Source organism: Oncorhynchus nerka, linkage group LG15 (genome assembly GCF_034236695.1).
Source record: "Oncorhynchus nerka isolate Pitt River linkage group LG15, Oner_Uvic_2.0, whole genome shotgun sequence".
NCBI lineage: Eukaryota > Metazoa > Chordata > Actinopteri > Salmoniformes > Salmonidae > Oncorhynchus > Oncorhynchus nerka.
The window spans coordinates 17,503,667-17,521,527 of NC_088410.1; the positions used below are offsets into that span (position 1 = coordinate 17,503,667).

Consider the following 17,861-nt stretch of genomic DNA (forward strand, 5'->3'; position numbering starts at 1 on the left):
ACACTCATTCCTTCGATAATAAACGTGAATCCGACCATCACCCCTGGTGAGACAAAACCGTGACTCATCAGTGAGAGCACTTTTTGCCAGTCCTGTTTGGTCCAGCGACGGTGGGTTTGTGCCCATAGGCGACGTTGTTGCCGGTGATGTCTGATGAGAATCTGCATTACAACCGAACAACAAGCCCTCAGTCCAGCCTCTCTCAGCCTATTGCCGACAGTCTGAGCACTGTTGGAGGGATTGTGCGTTCCTGATGTAACTCGGACAGCTGTTGTAGCCATCCTTTACCTGTCACGCAGGTGTGATGTTCGGTTGTACCGATCCTGTGCAGGTGTTGTTACATGTGGTCTGCAACTGCGAGGGCGATCAGCTGTCCATCCTGTCTCCCTGTAGCGCTGTCTTAGGCATCTCACAGTACGGACATTGCAATTTATTGCCCTGGCCACATCTGCAGTCCTCATGCCTCCTTGCAGCATGCCTAAGGCACGTTCACACAGATGAGCATGGACCCTGGGCATCTTTCTTTTGGTGTTTTTCAGAGTCAGTAGAAAGGCCTCTTTAGTGTCCTAAGTTTTCATAACTATGACATTAATTGCATATAGTCTATAAACTGTTGGTGTCTTAACGACCGTTCCACAGGTGCATGTTCATTAATTGTTTGTGGTTCATTGAACAATCATGGGAAACAGTGTTTAAACCCTTTACAATGAAGATCTATGAAGTTATTTGGATTTTTACGAATTATCTTTGAAAGACAGGGTCCTGAAAAAGGGACGTTAAAGACATGCAACACATCACACATATTAAATCAAATCAAATCAAATCCAATTTATTTATATAGCCCTTCGTACATCAGCTGATATCTCAAAGTGCTGTACAGAAACCCAGCCTAAAACCCCAAACAGCAAGCAATGCAGGTGTAGAAGCACGGTGGCTAGGAAAAACTCCCTAGAAAGGCCAAAACCTAGGAAGAAACCTAGAGAGGAACCAGGCTATGTGGGGTGGCCAGTCCTCATCTGGCTGTGCCGGGTGGAGATTATAACAGAACATGGCCAAGATGTTCAAATATTCATAAATGACCAGCATGGTCGAATAATAGTAAGGCAGAAGAGTTGACACTGGAGCAGCAGCATGGCCAGGTGGACTGGAGACAGCAAGGAGTCATCATGTCAGGTAGTCCTGGGACATGGTCCTAGGACTCAGGTCAGTATTACATACATAGTGAAATAGACTTACAGACCAACAGTATTCACATAGACAACCATATAGCACAATACAATACAACACAATATGAGTCTGGTTCATTTTCAGTATGGAGGCCCTGGACCCAATTTACAGTTTATACTTCAATGTATCAGGTGAAGTTATTCACCAGCTATAGAGTGAGTTGTTGTTTATGTTTCTAAGACTGCAGGGTGGGAGATGCAACAATGGCCTTGAGAACAGCAGGAAGTGTGTTGGTGGTCTTTCTCTGGTCTGTAGCAGGTATGGTCTCATTCTTATCTTTTAATCACTCTGTTTATCAATCTACAGACATTTCTAAAAGGATAAGAATCATAATGTTATTCTGGTGTGTTCTGTTAGGAGTCGCCACTTCACTTTAAATAGTTATCTTTCACACCTCACTGAGTGATGCTTATCTGTGGTTTCCATTCACACTCAAATCAGGAACTATGGCAACAAAGTGTGGACAAACCCTACCTTCAGTGTGAGCCAATATACCTTGTCTTCATTCTGATACCATTGTGTTGTTTACCGAGGTTAGCTAGCCAGCTATTTGTCGTCCTTAACGTAGGAGACACTGCTAGCTAGCCAACAGCTAGCCAACGTCTACCGAACAGAACTTCCGAACTCAACAATCCGGTCGCATTTCGCTTCGCTCCACAGGTAGTATCACATTTTTCATTTCATGTCATTACAGTACAACGGCTTGATTTGTTTGATCGTAGCTAGCTACATAGCTAGCTACATATCCGTCTTTGTATCAAAGATAATTGTGCAGTCTAGAGCGATTTCCTAGGTTAGCTAGCCAGCTATTGTCGTTCTTTTAACGCAACGTAACGTAATCAACACTGCTAGCTAGCCAGCTAGCCCCGAATAGCAGCACAGTAGAAACTATTACACTCAACGGAACGACTTGATTAGTGTAGTGTCAACAACGCAGCCACTGCCAGCTAGCCTACATAGTCAACAACGTAGCCTCTGCCAGCTAGCCTACTTCAGCAGTACTGTATCATTTTAATCATTTTTAGTCAATAAGATTCTTGCTACGTAAGCTTAACTTTCTGAACACTCGAGACGTGTAGTCCACTTGTCATTCCAATCTCCTTTGCATTAGCGTAGCCTCTTGTGTAGCCTGTCAACTATGTGTCTGTCTATCCCTGTTCTCTCCTCTCTGCACAGACCATACAAACGCTCCACACCGCGTGGCCGCGGCCACCCTAATCTGGTGGTCCCAGCGCGCACGACCCACGTGGAGTTCCAGGTCTCCGGTAGCCTCTGGAACTGCCGATCTGCGGCCAACAAGGCAGAGTTCATCTCAGCCTATGCCTCCCTCCAGTCCCTCGACTTCTTGGCACTGACGGAAACATGGATCACCACAGACAACACTGCTACTCCTACTGCTCTCTCTTCGTCTGCCCACGTGTTCTCGCACACCCCGAGAGCTTCTGGTCAGCGGGGTGGTGGCACCGGGATCCTCATCTCTCCCAAGTGGTCATTCTCTCTTTCTCCCCTTACCCATCTGTCTATCGCCTCCTTTGAATTCCATGCTGTCACAGTTACCAGCCCTTTCAAGCTTAACATCCTTATCATTTATCGCCCTCCAGGTTCCCTCTGAGAGTTCATCAATGAGCTTGATGCCTTGATAAGCTCCTTTCCCGAGGACGGCTCACCTCTCACAGTTCTGGGCGACTTTAACCTCCCCACGTCTACCTTTGACTCATTCCTCTCTGCCTCCTTCTTTCCACTCCTCTCCTCTTTTGACCTCTCCCTCTCACCTTCCCCCCCCCTACTCACAAGGCAGGAAATATGCTCGACCTCATCTTTACTAGATGCTGTTCTTCCACTAACCTCATTGCAACTCCCCTCCAAGTCTCCGACCACTACCTTGTATCCTTTTCCCTCTCGCTCTCATCCAACACTTCCCACACTGCCCCTACTCGGATGGTATCGCGCCGTCCCAACCTTCGCTCTCTCTCCCCCGCTACTCTCTCCTCTTCCATCCTATCATCTCTTCCCTCTGCTCAAACCTTCTCCAACCTATCTCCTGATTCTGCCTCCTCAACCCTCCTCTCCTCCCTTTCTGCATCCTTTGACTCTCTATGTCCCCTATCCTCCAGGCCGGCTCGGTCCTCCCCTCCCGCTCCGTGGCTCGTCGACTCATTGCGAGCTCACAGAACAGGGCTCCGGGCAGCCAAGCGGAAATGGAGGAAAACTCGCCTCCCTGCGGACCTGACATCCTTTCACTCCCTCCTCTCTACATTTTCCTCTTCTCTCTCTGCTGCTAAAGCCACTTTCTACCACTCTAAATTCCAAGCATCTGCCTCTAACCCTAGGAAGCTCTTTGCAACCTTCTCCTCCCTCCTGAATCCTCCTCCCCCTCCCCCTCCTCCCTCTCTGCAGATGACTTCGTCAACCATTTTGAAAAGAAGGTCGACGACATCCGATCCTCGTTTGCTAAGTCAAACGACACCGCTGGTTCTGCTCACACTGCCCTACCCTGTGCTCTGACCTCTTTCTCCCCTCTCTCTCCAGATGAAATCTCGCGTCTTGTGACGGCCGGCCGCCCAACAACCTGCCCGCTTGACCCTATCCCCTCCTCTCTTCTCCAGACCATTTCCGGAGACCTTCTCCCTTACCTCACCTCGCTCATCAACTCATCCCTGACCGCTGGCTACGTCCCTTCCGTCTTCAAGAGAGCGAGAGTTGCACCCCTTCTGAAAAAACCTACACTCGATCCCTCCGATGTCAACAACTACAGACCAGTATCCCTTCTTTCTTTTCTCTCCAAAACTCTTGAACGTGCCGTCCTTGGCCAGCTCTCCCGCTATCTCTCTCAGAATGACCTTCTTGATCCAAATCAGTCAGGTTTCAAGACTAGTCATTCAACTGAGACTGCTCTTCTCTGTATCACGGAGGCGCTCCGCACTGCTAAAGCTAACTCTCTCTCCTCTGCTCTCATCCTTCTAGACCTATCGGCTGCCTTCGATACTGTGAACCATCAGATCCTCTTCTCCACCCTCTCCGAGTTGGGCATCTCCGGCGCGGCCCACGCTTGGATTGCGTCCTACCTGACAGGTCGCTCCTACCAGGTGGCGTGGCGAGAATCCGTCTCCACACCACGTGCTCTCACCACTGGTGTCCCCCAGGGCTCTGTTCTAGGCCCTCTCCTATTCTCGCTATACACCAAGTCACTTGGCTCTGTCATAACCTCACATGGTCTCTCCTATCATTGCTATGCAGACGACACACAATTAATCTTCTCCTTTCCCCCTTCTGATGACCAGGTGGCGAATCGCATCTCTGCATGTCTGGCAGACATATCAGTGTGGATGACGGATCACCACCTCAAGCTGAACCTCGGCAAGACGGAGCTGCTCTTCCTCCCGGGGAAGGACTGCCCGTTCCATGATCTCGCCATCACGGTTGACAACTCCATTGTGTCCTCCTCCCAGAGCGCTAAGAACCTTGGCGTGATCCTGGACAACACCCTGTCGTTCTCAACTAACATCAAGGCGGTGGCCCGTTCCTGTAGGTTCATGCTCTACAACATCCGCAGAGTACGACCCTGCCTCACACAGGAAGCGGCGCAGGTCCTAATCCAGGCACTTGTCATCTCCCGTCTGGATTACTGCAACTCGCTGTTGGCTGGGCTCCCTGCCTGTGCCATTAAACCCCTACAACTCATCCAGAACGCCGCAGCCCGTCTGGTGTTCAACCTTCCCAAGTTCTCTCACGTCACCCCGCTCCTCCGCTCTCTCCACTGGCTTCCAGTTGAAGCTCGCATCCGCTACAAGACCATGGTGCTTGCCTACGGAGCTGTGAGGGGAACGGCACCTCAGTACCTCCAGGCTCTGATCAGGCCCTACACCCAAACAAGGGCACTGCGTTCATCCACCTCTGGCCTGCTCGCCTCCCTACCACTGAGGAAGTACAGTTCCCGCTCAGCCCAGTCAAAACTGTTCGCTGCTCTGGCCCCCCAATGGTGGAACAAACTCCCTCACGATGCCAGGACAGCGGAGTCAATCACCACCTTCCGGAGACACCTGAAACCCCACCTCTTTAAGGAATACCTAGGATAGGATAAAGTAATCCTTCTCCCCCCTTAAAAGATTTAGATGCACTACTGTTCCACTGGATGTCATAAGGTGAATGCACCAATTTGTAAGTCGCTCTGGATAAGAGCGTCTGCTAAATGACTTAAATGTAAATGTAAATGTTGTGTGACTGTGTTTCAGTTGTACTGGGTCAGGATGGCTGGAGTGTGAAATACACCACTCAGAGTATCTGTGTCTTGAAGGGGTCAACAGTGGATCTGACCTGCTCTTTCAGATATCCCAGAGGTAAAGTCACATCAACCTTCTGGTTCACTAAATGGGGGACTAGTGTAGAACCTAAAGATCTAGGTCAGGACCCAGAGTATGCAGGTCATCTGGAGTATCATGGAGATAAGAAGAAAGACTGTACCATGAGAATCACAGACCTGAGAGAGAGAGACTCAGCTGAGTACAAGTTCAGATTACTAACAGATCAGGAAGGAGGGAAATATTCTGGAAGTCCTGGAGTCACTTTGTCTGTCACAGGTATAGTAAAGGTGTTTTTATGTTCAATTACAATTAGTTCTGACAGTTGTTGTGGTGTGTATGTATTATAGTCTGTATAATAAAGGATTTCTTCCATCTTTGTATTAGAGTGATAAGTCAGTGATAAAGGGATTTACAGTGATATTGATTTTTTCTCCAGGTCTAATGCATACCACATTATACAGTTTTGAGTCATGACATTAATAATTTATATGTATTTATTTTTATTCAATAATGAAACTGTCCAATACATCTAAAACACTTGAAACTAGTCTCATTATGGTTTCAGGAATTGATCAGTTACATTTTGTTTCAGGTGTTGTGGGTGAGAGCTGTATGAATGTGACTTACACCCATCAGAGTATCTGTGCTTTGAAAGGGTCAACAGTGGACATATCCTGCTTTTACACAGATCCCAGTTGGCATAACGTCACAGAAGTGTCCTGGTTCAACAAATGGGAGTCTGGTGTCACTAAAGACCTGAGCCTGAACCCAGAGTATGCAGATAGTGTGAAATACCATCGACAATCAGAAAAGGACTCCACCCTGAGAATCACAGACCTGAGAGAAAGTGACTCAACTGAGTACAAGTTCAGATTTACAACTGATAAGGCAAGATGGGGGTACAGCTTCCCTGGAACAACTCTGACTGTCACAGGTAACATACCACATTATAACGTTTTGAAGAATCATGATGTTAATAATTAACTCAAACCAATTCTGAACCATATACTCTTTTTTTGCTCTCCTTTAATTCAGGTTCTCAGGTGGAGGTGACTCCTAAATGGAGTTCAGAGTCGAAGACACTGTCCTGTATCACCACATGTACTCTGAGTAACCCCAACCCCATCTATATCTGGTACAGGAACGGACAAAATCTAGATGAGAGCAACTCCCCCCAGTACAAAGACCCAGTCTCCAGTAACTATGACGATAGTTACTCCTCTGCTGTAAAAGGTCATGAGGATCTCCTCTCTCCTGCAGTGTGTGAGTGTTTCTTTATTAACAATACTGTTTAACCTCTGTGTGTGTTGGTTTCATTTTGAGAACTTGAGAACTGTTAGCATTTCTAGATAGAACTGAGAATACAATCTGTTGACCTCTTGTTATGTCACTGTGTTTCAGGTGTTCAGGGTCAGAGATGCAACAGAGTGACTTACACCAAGAGGAGAATATGTGTCTTGAAGGGGTCAACAGTGGACATATCCTGTACTTATGTTGGTCATTATTCCACCACATCATCATTCTGGTTTAGAAGTGATAAGTCGACCCCTGAAGACCTAACCACAGACCCAGGGTATGCAGGTCGTGTGAAGTACCCTGACAAAGAGATATATAAAGATCCCTGCATCCTGAGAATCTCAGATCTGAGAGAGGAGGACTCAGCTGAGTATCGCTTCACTTTTAAAACAGACAACTTTGAATGGGGTCATAGTTTCCCAGGAACAACTCTGTCTGTCACAGGTAATACTACACTGTATGATACAACTGTAAATCATAATGAATTACAGGATAAATATATTAACCATTCTGTTAACACAGAGGTGTATGTGGTTTTATACATATTGTTTCAGGTCTGCAGGTGAAGGTGACTCCTGCTGCAGAGGGACAGAAGACACTGACCTGTATGAATTAATGAATTAATTAATTATGAATTAAAATAGTCTTATACTTAGAAAGTATCAATCATTTAAGGTCAATAAGATGGGTATTACTGCTTTATTTATCAATATTCATCATTACATAGAAATTACAGACAATGTCATATATGTATGCATGTCTATAGTTAGAATGTTCAGTACCTCCGACACTTGAAGAATAGTTTAGTAGACACTCAAGTCCTAAAGTATCTCCAAATGTATTATTGTTCATGTTTTGTGTAAGTGATAGTTTTAGATAAGTGAGTGATAGATTTAGACAGTTCTCTGACTTTAGATATAATTTATTTTTGACATGATGTCATTTGAGGTAGTATACAACAATCCTAAACCTCTGACAAATTCTGCTTTACTAGATGCTCCAAAGAACACCTCAGTGTCAGTCAGTCCCTCTGGTGAAATAGTGGAGGGCAGTTCAGTGAATCTGACCTGCAGCAGTGATGCCAACCCACCTGTGGATAAATACACCTGGTACAAGAAGAACGTAACCTCACCAAAAGCATCAGGACAGAGTTACAGCATCACTAACATCATCTCTGAGGACAGAGGAGAATATTACTGTGAGGCCCAGAATGGAAGAGGATCTATGAACTCTACAGCTCTGATGATCATTGTAGCAGGTAAAATACATCTCAGTACAAACCTACATGTTTCAATCTAATCTTAATCATTATGTTTTGGCTTATTACACCTTAGGTTATAACTATACATTGGGTTATAAGATCCCTTAACAAGTATTGCATTAATGTCCTGTATTATAGTTTATTTTTAGTTAATTATATAATGCCATGTACTCATATCATCCATATTTTATTATAGGGAAACAAACCTCAGTTCTGACTGCAGCTGTAGGAATCATAGTGGTTGTTCTGGTTGTCATCCTCTGTCTCTCTGGACTCATGTGGTTCAGGTGAGTGAAAATGCATATTATCATGTTGTTCATTATTTAAATGTAGCCCTCTGATTTGTTGTTAACTTCATTTATGAAGTAATGTATTTATTAATTAATGTGCAAAACAGGAAGACGGCCTCCAAACCCACCAACACAAGAGACACAGCAGACGTTGGACAGGTGAGTCTGTTGGAATCAGAAGGAGACTGTGATGACTGTGTATTCTTTGTGGAACATTTCCACTCCTCATGTTGTCTGTCCTCTCTCTCCATCAGGGAGACTCTAGTCCAGTGTATGACAACATCTCAAACATGGCCATGAACTCTACTGCAACACAGACAGCTGACACAGAAAACCAGGAGGATGTTCACTACGCCAGCGTCTACTTCTCTGGCTCCAAAAACCAGGAAGTGCTTCTGTACTCCACCGTCCAAGTGTCTCAGCCCCAGAAAGAGGATGAGGATGTCCAGTACGCTGCTCTGAATTTCAACCTCCCCAGTGCTGCCACCCGGTGAGCATATTCTGCATTAAGGTCATTCATATGCTGCAGTTTATTGTAGGATTTGTCATCAATAAGCAAAACAGTTGACCCTTAGTGAACACTATGAACCCAAACTATGAACCCAACAATGGACATCTCAGGACAGTTACGATGACATGTCTAAAATGAGGGAGTGACGTGATGATTGTTTTTAGGAACTGTTCTTCTGTTCCAAATGGCACCCTATTCCCTATTTAGTGCACTACTTTAGACAGAGCCCTATAGGGTGCCACCATTTGGGACGCTGTCTTTGTTTCATTTCTCTCTTCAGACCCGCAGCAGCACAAGCAGCTGAGGAGGACTCCTCTGTTCTCTACAGTACAGTCAACAAACCCTGAACCAAGAAGATCTGAACGCAACAAACCCAGAACCAAGAAGACCCGAATACAACAAACCCAGGACCAAGAAGACCCGAACACAACAAACCCAGAACCAAGAAGACCCGAACACAACAAACCCAGAACCAAGAAGACCCGAATACAACAAACCCAGGACCAAGAAGACCCGAACACAACAAACCCAGAACCAAGAAGACCCGAACACAACAAACCCAGAACCAAGAAGACCTGAACAGAAGAAGTTTGACAATAACTGTGTATCTGGACCTGTATATCTAAACTAAGTGATATAATGCCTGTGGAGGTGTGGAATATTGCCCATTATAAACTGGGTGGTTTGAGCCCTGAATGCTGATTAGCTGACAGGCGTGGTATACCAGACCGTATACCATGGGTATTAACATTTGTATTTACTGGTCTAAGGACATTGGTAACCAGTTTAAAATAAGGCACCTCTATGTTTGTGGTACGTGTGGGTTGTGGTACGTGGCCAATATACCACGGCTAAGGGCTGCATCCAAGCACTCCGCGTTGCATTGTGCATAAGAACAGCCCTTAGCGGTAGTATATTGGCCATATTCCACACCTCCTCAGGCCTTATTGCTTAACTTTATAATGGCAACAAGGCACTTCAGGTGTTTGTGGTATATGACCAACATACTGTTCCACGGCTTATTTTAAACTGGTTAACAACATAAATAGAACAGTAAACAAGTATTTTTACGTCATACCCGTGGTATATTGTCTGATATACAGTATAGACTTCTGAAATGCTGTTTCAGCCAATCAGCATCCAGGGCCAAAACTACCCAGTTCATAATAGTAGACACTTTTATCCAAGTCATTACAGTCATTTTTGAAAACACTTTTCGTAGGGAAAGTCCCAGCAGGAATTGAACCCATGCTCCATGCTGTACCAACTGAGACACAGGACGACTCTATTCACACTCAGAGTAGGAGTTCTGATCTAGAGTCAGTTGTGACTTTGAAACAGTTATGAATTAGAAAGGGACCTTAACATTTTTTATATATATTTTACGTTGAAAAATGTAGTATTGCTGACGTAGGAAACCTTGAGTTCCAGTTATATCTTACAGAGCTTTCAGAAAGTATTCAGACCCCTTGACTTTATCCACATGTTGTGATGTTTCTCAAATTGATGAAATAGTTCTGTCCTCATCAATCAACACACTAAACCCCATAATACTAAAGCAAAAAAAGTTTTTAGACAATTTTGCAAATGTATAAATACAAAAAAAACTGCAATATCACATTTACATAAGTATTCAGACCCTTTAATCAGTACTTTGTCGAAGCACCTTTGGCAGCGATTACAGCCTCGGGTCTATTTGTGTATGACGCTACAAACTTTGCACACTTGTATTTGGGGAATTTCTCCCATTTTTATCTCTAGATCCTCTCAAGCTTGGTCATGTTGGATGGGGAGTGTCGGTGAACAGATATTTTCAGGTCTCTCCAGGGATGTTCGATCAGGTTCAAGTCCGGGCTCTGGCTGGGCCACTCAAGGACATTGAGATTTCTCCCGAAGCCACTCCTGCTTTGTCTTGGCTGTGTGCTTGTGGTCCTTGTCCTATTGGAAGGTTGAACCTTCACCCCAGTCTGAGGCCCTGAGCCCTCTGGAGCTGGTTTTCATCAAGGATCTCTCTGTACTTTTCTCCATTCATCTTTCCCTCGATCCTGACTAGTCTCCCAGTCCCTGCCGCTGAAAGATATCCCCACAGCATGATGCTGCCACCACCATGCTTCACCGTAGGGATGGTGCCAGGTTTCCTCCAGGCGCGATGCTTGGCATTCAGGTTTCATCAGACCAGATAATCTTGTTTCTCATGGTCTGAGAGTCTTTAGTTGCCTTTGGCTTTCATGTGCCATTGGCTTCCGTCTGGCCACTCTACCATAAAGGCCTGATTGGTGGAGTGCTGCAGAGATGGCTGTCCTTCTTGAAGGCTCTCTCATCTCCACAGAGGAACTCTGGAGTTCTGTCAGAGTGAACATCGGGATCTTGGTCACCTCGCTGACCAAGGCCCTTCTCCCCCGATTGATCATTTTGGCCACGCGGCCAGCTCTAGTAAGAGTGTTGGTGGTTCCAAACATCTTCTATTTAAAAATGATGGAGGCTACTGTGTTCTTGGACATTAAAAAATACAGAAATGTTTTGGTACTCTTCCCCAGATCTGTGCCTCAGCACAATCCTGTCTCGGAGTTCTAGAGACAAATCCTTCGACCTCATTATTTTTGCTCTGACATGCACTGCAAACTGTGGGACCTTGTAGACAGGTGTTGGCCTTTCCAAATCATGTCCAATTAATTGAATTTACTACAGATGGACTCCAATTAAGTTGTAGAAACATCTCAAGGATGATTAATAGAAACAGGATGCAGCAACGTTTACAAAACTGTAAAGATATTGTCTGTGAGTATAACATAACTGATGTTGCAGACGAAAGCCTGAGAAATATCCAATCCGGAAGTGCCCCATATTTTGAAAGTGCTGCGTTCCAATGAGTCCCTATTGAGCTGTGAATGTGCTATCAACCAGCTTACGCTTTCTACGTATTCCCCAAGGTGTCTAGAGCATTGTGACGTAGTTTTACGCATTCATGTTGAAGAATAGCCGTAGGCGGATACATTGTGTAAGTGGTCACCTGATGGCTCCCAGGGTGACTCTCGAGTAAAATACAGAGTTAGCCATTACTCCAATCGGTCCTACTGAAAAACGAATTGTCCCAACAGATATATTATCGAATAGATATTTGAAAAACACCTTGAGGATTGATTATAAACAACGTTTGCCATGTTTCTGTCGATATTATGGAGCTAATTTGGAATATTTTTCGCCGTTTTCGTGATTGCAATTTCCGGGTGATTTCTCAGCCAAACGTGAAGAACAAACGGAGCTATTTCGCCTACAAAAATTATATTTTGGGAAAAAATTTACTTTGGCTATCTACCTAGGAGTCTCGTGAGTGAAAACATCCAAAGTTCATCAAAGGTAAACAATTTAATTTGATTGCTTTTCTGATTTTCGTGACAAGGTTGCCTGCTGCTAGCAGGGCATAATGCTATGCTAGTCTATCGATAAACTTACACAAATGCTTGTCTAGCTCTGGCTGTAAAGCATATTTTGAAAATCTGAGATGACAGGGTGATTAACAAAAGGCTAAGCTGTATTCCAATATATTTCACTTGTGATTTTCAAGAATAAGAAGATTTTCTAGGAAGATTTATGTCCGATGCGTTATGCTAATTAGTGTCAGGCGATGATTATGCTCCCAGACCCGGGATGGGGAGTCACAAGAAGTAGTAACTGTCCAATGAAAATCTCACTTTTAAAACCTGATATTAAAGTACATATTTTACACTATATACTGTATGTATACACACATTAAAATATCCTGTTATCCATACATAGTCTAATGTAGCCTGTTATCCATATCTAGTCTAATATAGCCTGTTATCCATATATAGTCTAATGTAGCATGTTATCCATATATAGTCTAATGTAACATGTTATCCATATATAGTCTAATGTAGCATGTTATCCATATGTAGTCAAATATAGCCTGTTTTCCATATATAGTGTAATGTAGCATGTTATCCATATGTAGTCTAATGTTTGCATGTTATCCATATATAGTCTAATGTAGTCTGATACCCATATATAGTCTAATGTAGCCTGTTAACCATATATAGTCTAATGTAGTCTGATACCCATATATAGCCTAATGTAGCATGTTATACATACATAGTCTAATGTAGCCTGTTATGCATATATAGTCTAAGGTAGCCTGTTATCCATATATAGCCTAAATGTAGCATGTTATACATATATAGTCTAATATAGCCTGTTACCCATATATAGTCTATTGTAGTCTGTTATCCATGTATAGTCTAATGTAGGCTGTATTCCATATATATAGTCTAAGGTAGCCTGTTATCCATATATAGCCTAATGTAGCATGTTATACATATATAGTCTAATGTAGCCTGTTACCCATATATATATATATATGTTATGTTATGTTATATATGTTATGCATATATAGTCTAATGTAGCCTGTTATCCATATATATAGTCTAAGGTAGCCTGTTATCTATAAATATCCTAATATAGCCTGTTATCCATATATATAGTCTAAGGTAGCCTGTTATCCATATATATCCTAATATAGCCTGTTATCCATATATAGCCTAATGTATCATGTTTTACATATATAGTCTAATGTAGTATGTTATCCATATATAGCCTAATGTAGTATGTTATCCATATATAGTCTAATGTAACATGTTATCCATATATAGTCTAATGTAACATGTTATCCATATATAGTCTAATGTAGCCTGTTATCCATATATAGTCTAATGTAGCCTGTTATACATATATAGTCTAATGTAACATGTTATCCATATATAGTCTAATGTAACATGTTATCCATATATAGTCTAATGTAGCATGTTATCCATATATAGTCTAATGTAGCCTGTTATCCATATATAGTCTAATGTAGCCTGTTATCCATATATAGTCTAATGTAGCCTGTTATCCATATATAGTCTAATGTAGCCTGTTATCCATATATAGTCTAATGTAGCATGTTATACATTTATACATTTACATTTACATTTAAGTCATTTAGCAGACGCTCTTATCCAGAGCGACTTACAAATTGGTGCGTTCACCTTAAGACATCCAGTGGAACAGCCACTTTACAATAGTGCATCTAAATCTTTTAAGGGGGGGGGGTGAGAAGGATTACTTTATCCTATCCTAGGTATTCCTGAAAGAGGTGGGGTTTCAGGTGTCTCCGGAAGGTGGTGATTGACTCCGCTGTCCTGGCGTCGTGAGGGAGTTTGTTCCACCATTGGGGGGCCAGAGAAGCGAACAGTTTTGACTGGGCTGCGCGGGAACTGTACTTCCTCAGTGGTAGGGAGGCGAGCAGGCCAGAGGTGGATGAACGCAGTGCCCTTGTTTGGGTGTAGGGCCTGATCAGAGCCTGGAGGTACTGAGGTGCCGTTCCCCTCACAGCTCCGTAGGCAAGCACCATGGTCTTGTAGCGGATGCGAGCTTCAACTGGAAGCCAGTGGAGAGAGCGGAGGAGCGGGGTGACGTGAGAGAACTTGGGAAGGTTGAACACCAGACGGGCTGCGGCGTTCTATAGTTTTATAGTCTAATGTAGCCTGTTATCCATATATAGTCTAATGTAGCCTGTTATACATTTATAGTCTAATGTAGCCTGTTATCCATATATAGTCTAATGTAGCCTGTTATCCATATATAGTCTAATGTAGCCTGTTATCCATATATAGTCTAATGTAGCATGTTATCCATATATAGTCTAATGTAGCCTGTTATCCATATATAGTCTAATGTAGCCTGTTATCCATATATAGTCTAATGTAACATGTTATCCATATATAGTCTAATGCAGGGGTGTCAAACTCATTTCGCATCGTGGGCCACATACGGCCTAGGAAGATGTCAAGTGGGCCGGACCATTAAAATTATACCATACTCTGCTACACTGCTCCACGAAATTGAAAATTTATGGAGTTGTATGAACAGTAGAATTCCATCACACAACTTTTGTTTTGAAGCTGCTGACTAACATTAAAGTGCACATTTTTTAAATCACCACAGTAAGGATTCATCTTCACAGAGCTGTATTCTTTCAATGCAAACAGTATCTAAGGCAGCATTTTAAAGGTGTTAGTCTAGTCTGGACTTGTATTTGTTCCTGAAACTTGGCATCTTTTGGCCTGTACAAGTGCATCAACACCAGGTGTCATGTCCTGACTAGCTGTCACTTTCAGAATGTCATTTAAGTGCTTGTTTGTGAGCCTTGAACGCATTTTTGTTTTATTGATATTCATCACTGAGAAAATTTGTTCACAAAGGTAGGTTGTCCCAAACATGCACAAAATTTTAGCAGCCAGGGCTGTTAATTTGGGGTACCCTGGTAGTAGATACTGATAAAATCTGTCCAGACCTACAGAGGCAAATTTGCCCTTCAAATCTGCATCACACTGCAAATCAATTATCTCTAGCTGAATTTCGACCGGCAGATCAGAAGCTTTAACTGTGAAAGGTGAGCGAAAAACTGAAAATTCTGTCTCAAGTTCACCAAATACCTGAAAACGTTTCTCAAACTCCCGCAGTAGTCCTGCAATTTTGTCTTTGTACCGTTTCATGTCTGCATCAGGTCTGGTCACACACACATCTCTCAGACAGGGGAAATGAGCAGGGTTGCCATTTGCCAGTTGCATCTCCCACAAAGTCAGCTTCAACTTAAATGCATGTATGTTGTCAGAAAACTGTGTGACAACTTTTTTGCGGCCTTGCAACATTTTGTTCAGATTGTTCAAGTGTTCAGTAATATCAACCAAGAATGCAAGGTCCCGTAGCCATTCCTGAGATTGTAATTCCAATACCGGTTTTCCTTTTTTCTCCATGAACTGTCCGATTTCCTCTCGTAGATCAAAGAAATGCCTCAGCACAGCGCCTCGGCTTAACCATCTCACTTCAGTGTGGTATGGCAGGCTGTGGGTAATGTTGCTGTCGCTGAGAAGTTTGTCAAACTGATGATGGTTCAGACCTCTGGACCGGATGAAATTTACAGTGCGAACAACCACCTCCATGACGTGGTCCATTTTCAGCGACTTGCAACACAATGCCTCCTGGTGCAAAATACAGTAAAATGTCCAGAAACGATCTCCTCCATTAAGGGCTTGTACTTTGTCTTTGAACTTTGTCGCGACACCTGCTTTCTTTCCGACCATGGATGGCGCGCCGTCTGTAGCCAGGCTGACAGCGCGGGACCAGTCCACTCCAACTCTGTCCAATGCAGCAACGACAGAGCCGAAAATGTCCTCGGCTGTTGTGGTGTCCATCATTGGCACCAACTCAAGAAACTCTTCAGTAACAGTCAATGTCTCATCAACTCCTCGAATAAATATGGCCAGTTGGGCCACGTCTGTGATGTCAGTGCTCTCGTCAATTGCCACGGAAAATGCAATAAATGACTTGACTCTCTGTTTCAATTGACTGTCTAAATCTGCCGATAGTTCCGAAATCCTCTCTGCTATAGTATTCCTCGTCAGGCTAATATTGGCAAAAGCTTGTCGCTTCTCGGGACATACAAGTTCAGCCGCCTTCATCATGCATCGTTTAACAAAGTCACCGTCGGAATACGGCTTCGATGCTAATGCTATTTCGCTAGCAATTAGGTAGCTGGCTTTTACCGCTGCTTCACTGACTTCTCGGCTCTGGATGAAAGTTGACTGCTGTTTCCTCAGACCCGCCAGCAATTCGTTAATCTTATCTCTTCTCAGTTGTCCTTGCAAGCCGTCATATTTTTCGCTGTGATGAGTCTCGTAGTGGCGTCGAATATTATATTCCTTCAATACCGAAACTTGTTGCAAACACACCAAGCACGAAGGTTTTCCGTGCATCTCTGTAAATAAATAGGACGTGGTCCATTTTTCTTTGAAAATTCTACACTCCTTATCTACTTTTCTCCGTTTGGATAACGACATTTTGGCTAATGAGGGTGTAGCGGAGAGGTAGAGACCAAGGTATTAACAACGTCGTAACAAGCAGCAGATGGCGCATTGATACCGTCTGCTGTTTTCAGTCTGTCTCAGTGATGCGGCTTGTCTTCTACTCTGATGGAAAGAGTGCGCCCCTTAGCGGATAATCCATGAATTGCAGCGAATTAAAAATATTAATTCCATGTCTTTTATGCATTTTTTCCACTTTCAAATTATCCTGCGGGCCTGATCGAACCTCCTTGGGGGCCGGTTCCGGCCCGCGGGCCGTATGTTTGACACCCCTGGTCTAATGTAACATGTTATGTTCCCATACTGTTTTTATACTGTTTTTATTATTTATTTATTTACTTTTCTGCTCTTTTGCACACCAATATCTCTACCTGTACATGACCATCTGATCATCTATCACCCCAGTGTTAATCTGCAAAATTGTATTATTCGCCTACCTCCTCATGCCTTTTGCACACATTGTATATAGACTGCCCATTTTTTTTCTACTGTGTTATTGACTTGTTAATTGTTTACTCCATGTGTAACTCTGTGTTGTCTGTTCACACTGCTATGCTTTATCTTGGCCAGGTCGCAGTTGCAAATGAGAACTTGTTCTCAACTAGCCTACCTGGTTAAATAAAGGTGAAATAAAAAATAAAAAATAAATGTTCAGTCAAAATACATGATTTACTTTCACCCCCCAGTTTCGTTCTATCTAATTGGTAGTTACAGACTCGGGAGAGGCGAAGGTTGAGAGCCACGCGACACAACCCAAACAAGCTACACTGCTTCTTAACACAACGCCCGCTTAACCTTGAAGCCTGCCACACCAACGTGTCAGAGGAAACACCGTGACACACACGGCCCGCCACAGGAGTCGCTAGAGCGCGATGGAACAAGGACATCCTTGCCGACCAAACTCTTCCCTAACCCGGAAGACGCTGGGCCAGTTACTCGCCCCCCGATGGGTCTGCCGGCTGCGACAGAGTCTGGACTTGAACCAGCTAGTAACTGTGATGCAGTGCCTTAAACCACCTCGCCACACGGGAGGCCCGGACCAAGTTGATCCTG

The 17,861-nt window shown here is 43.7% G+C and overlaps 1 protein-coding gene across 1 annotated transcript; it reads left to right on the forward strand.

The window, feature by feature from the left end:
- Nucleotides 1-1,395: 1,395 nt before the first annotated feature.
- On the forward strand, nucleotides 1,396-8,869 carry LOC115126459 (sialoadhesin-like). The gene is made up of 9 exons (XM_065000667.1): nucleotides 1,396-1,485; nucleotides 5,460-5,858; nucleotides 6,121-6,462; nucleotides 6,564-6,787; nucleotides 7,393-7,429; nucleotides 7,819-8,082; nucleotides 8,282-8,372; nucleotides 8,483-8,534; nucleotides 8,630-8,869. The coding sequence occupies exons 1-9, from the start codon at nucleotides 1,431-1,433 to the stop codon at nucleotides 8,867-8,869; spliced, it is 1,704 nt and encodes a 567-aa protein (XP_064856739.1). The 5' UTR covers nucleotides 1,396-1,430.
- The last annotated feature ends 8,992 nt before the right edge of the window (nucleotides 8,870-17,861 follow it).

What these genes read in the sequence shown, in the direction of transcription:
- LOC115126459 (XM_065000667.1), top strand. Translation starts at nt 1,431, where the DNA reads ATGGCCTTGAGAACAGCAGGAAGTGTGTTGGTGGTCTTTCTCTGGTCT. An exon ending in AGGATCTCCTCTCTCCTGCA is followed by an intron (nt 6,788 to 7,392) that starts GTGTGTGAGTGT and finishes CTGCAGGTGAAG; the next exon opens with GTGACTCCTGCTGCAGAGGG. An exon ending in TCTGATGATCATTGTAGCAG is followed by an intron (nt 8,083 to 8,281) that starts GTAAAATACATC and finishes ATTTTATTATAG; the next exon opens with GGAAACAAACCTCAGTTCTG.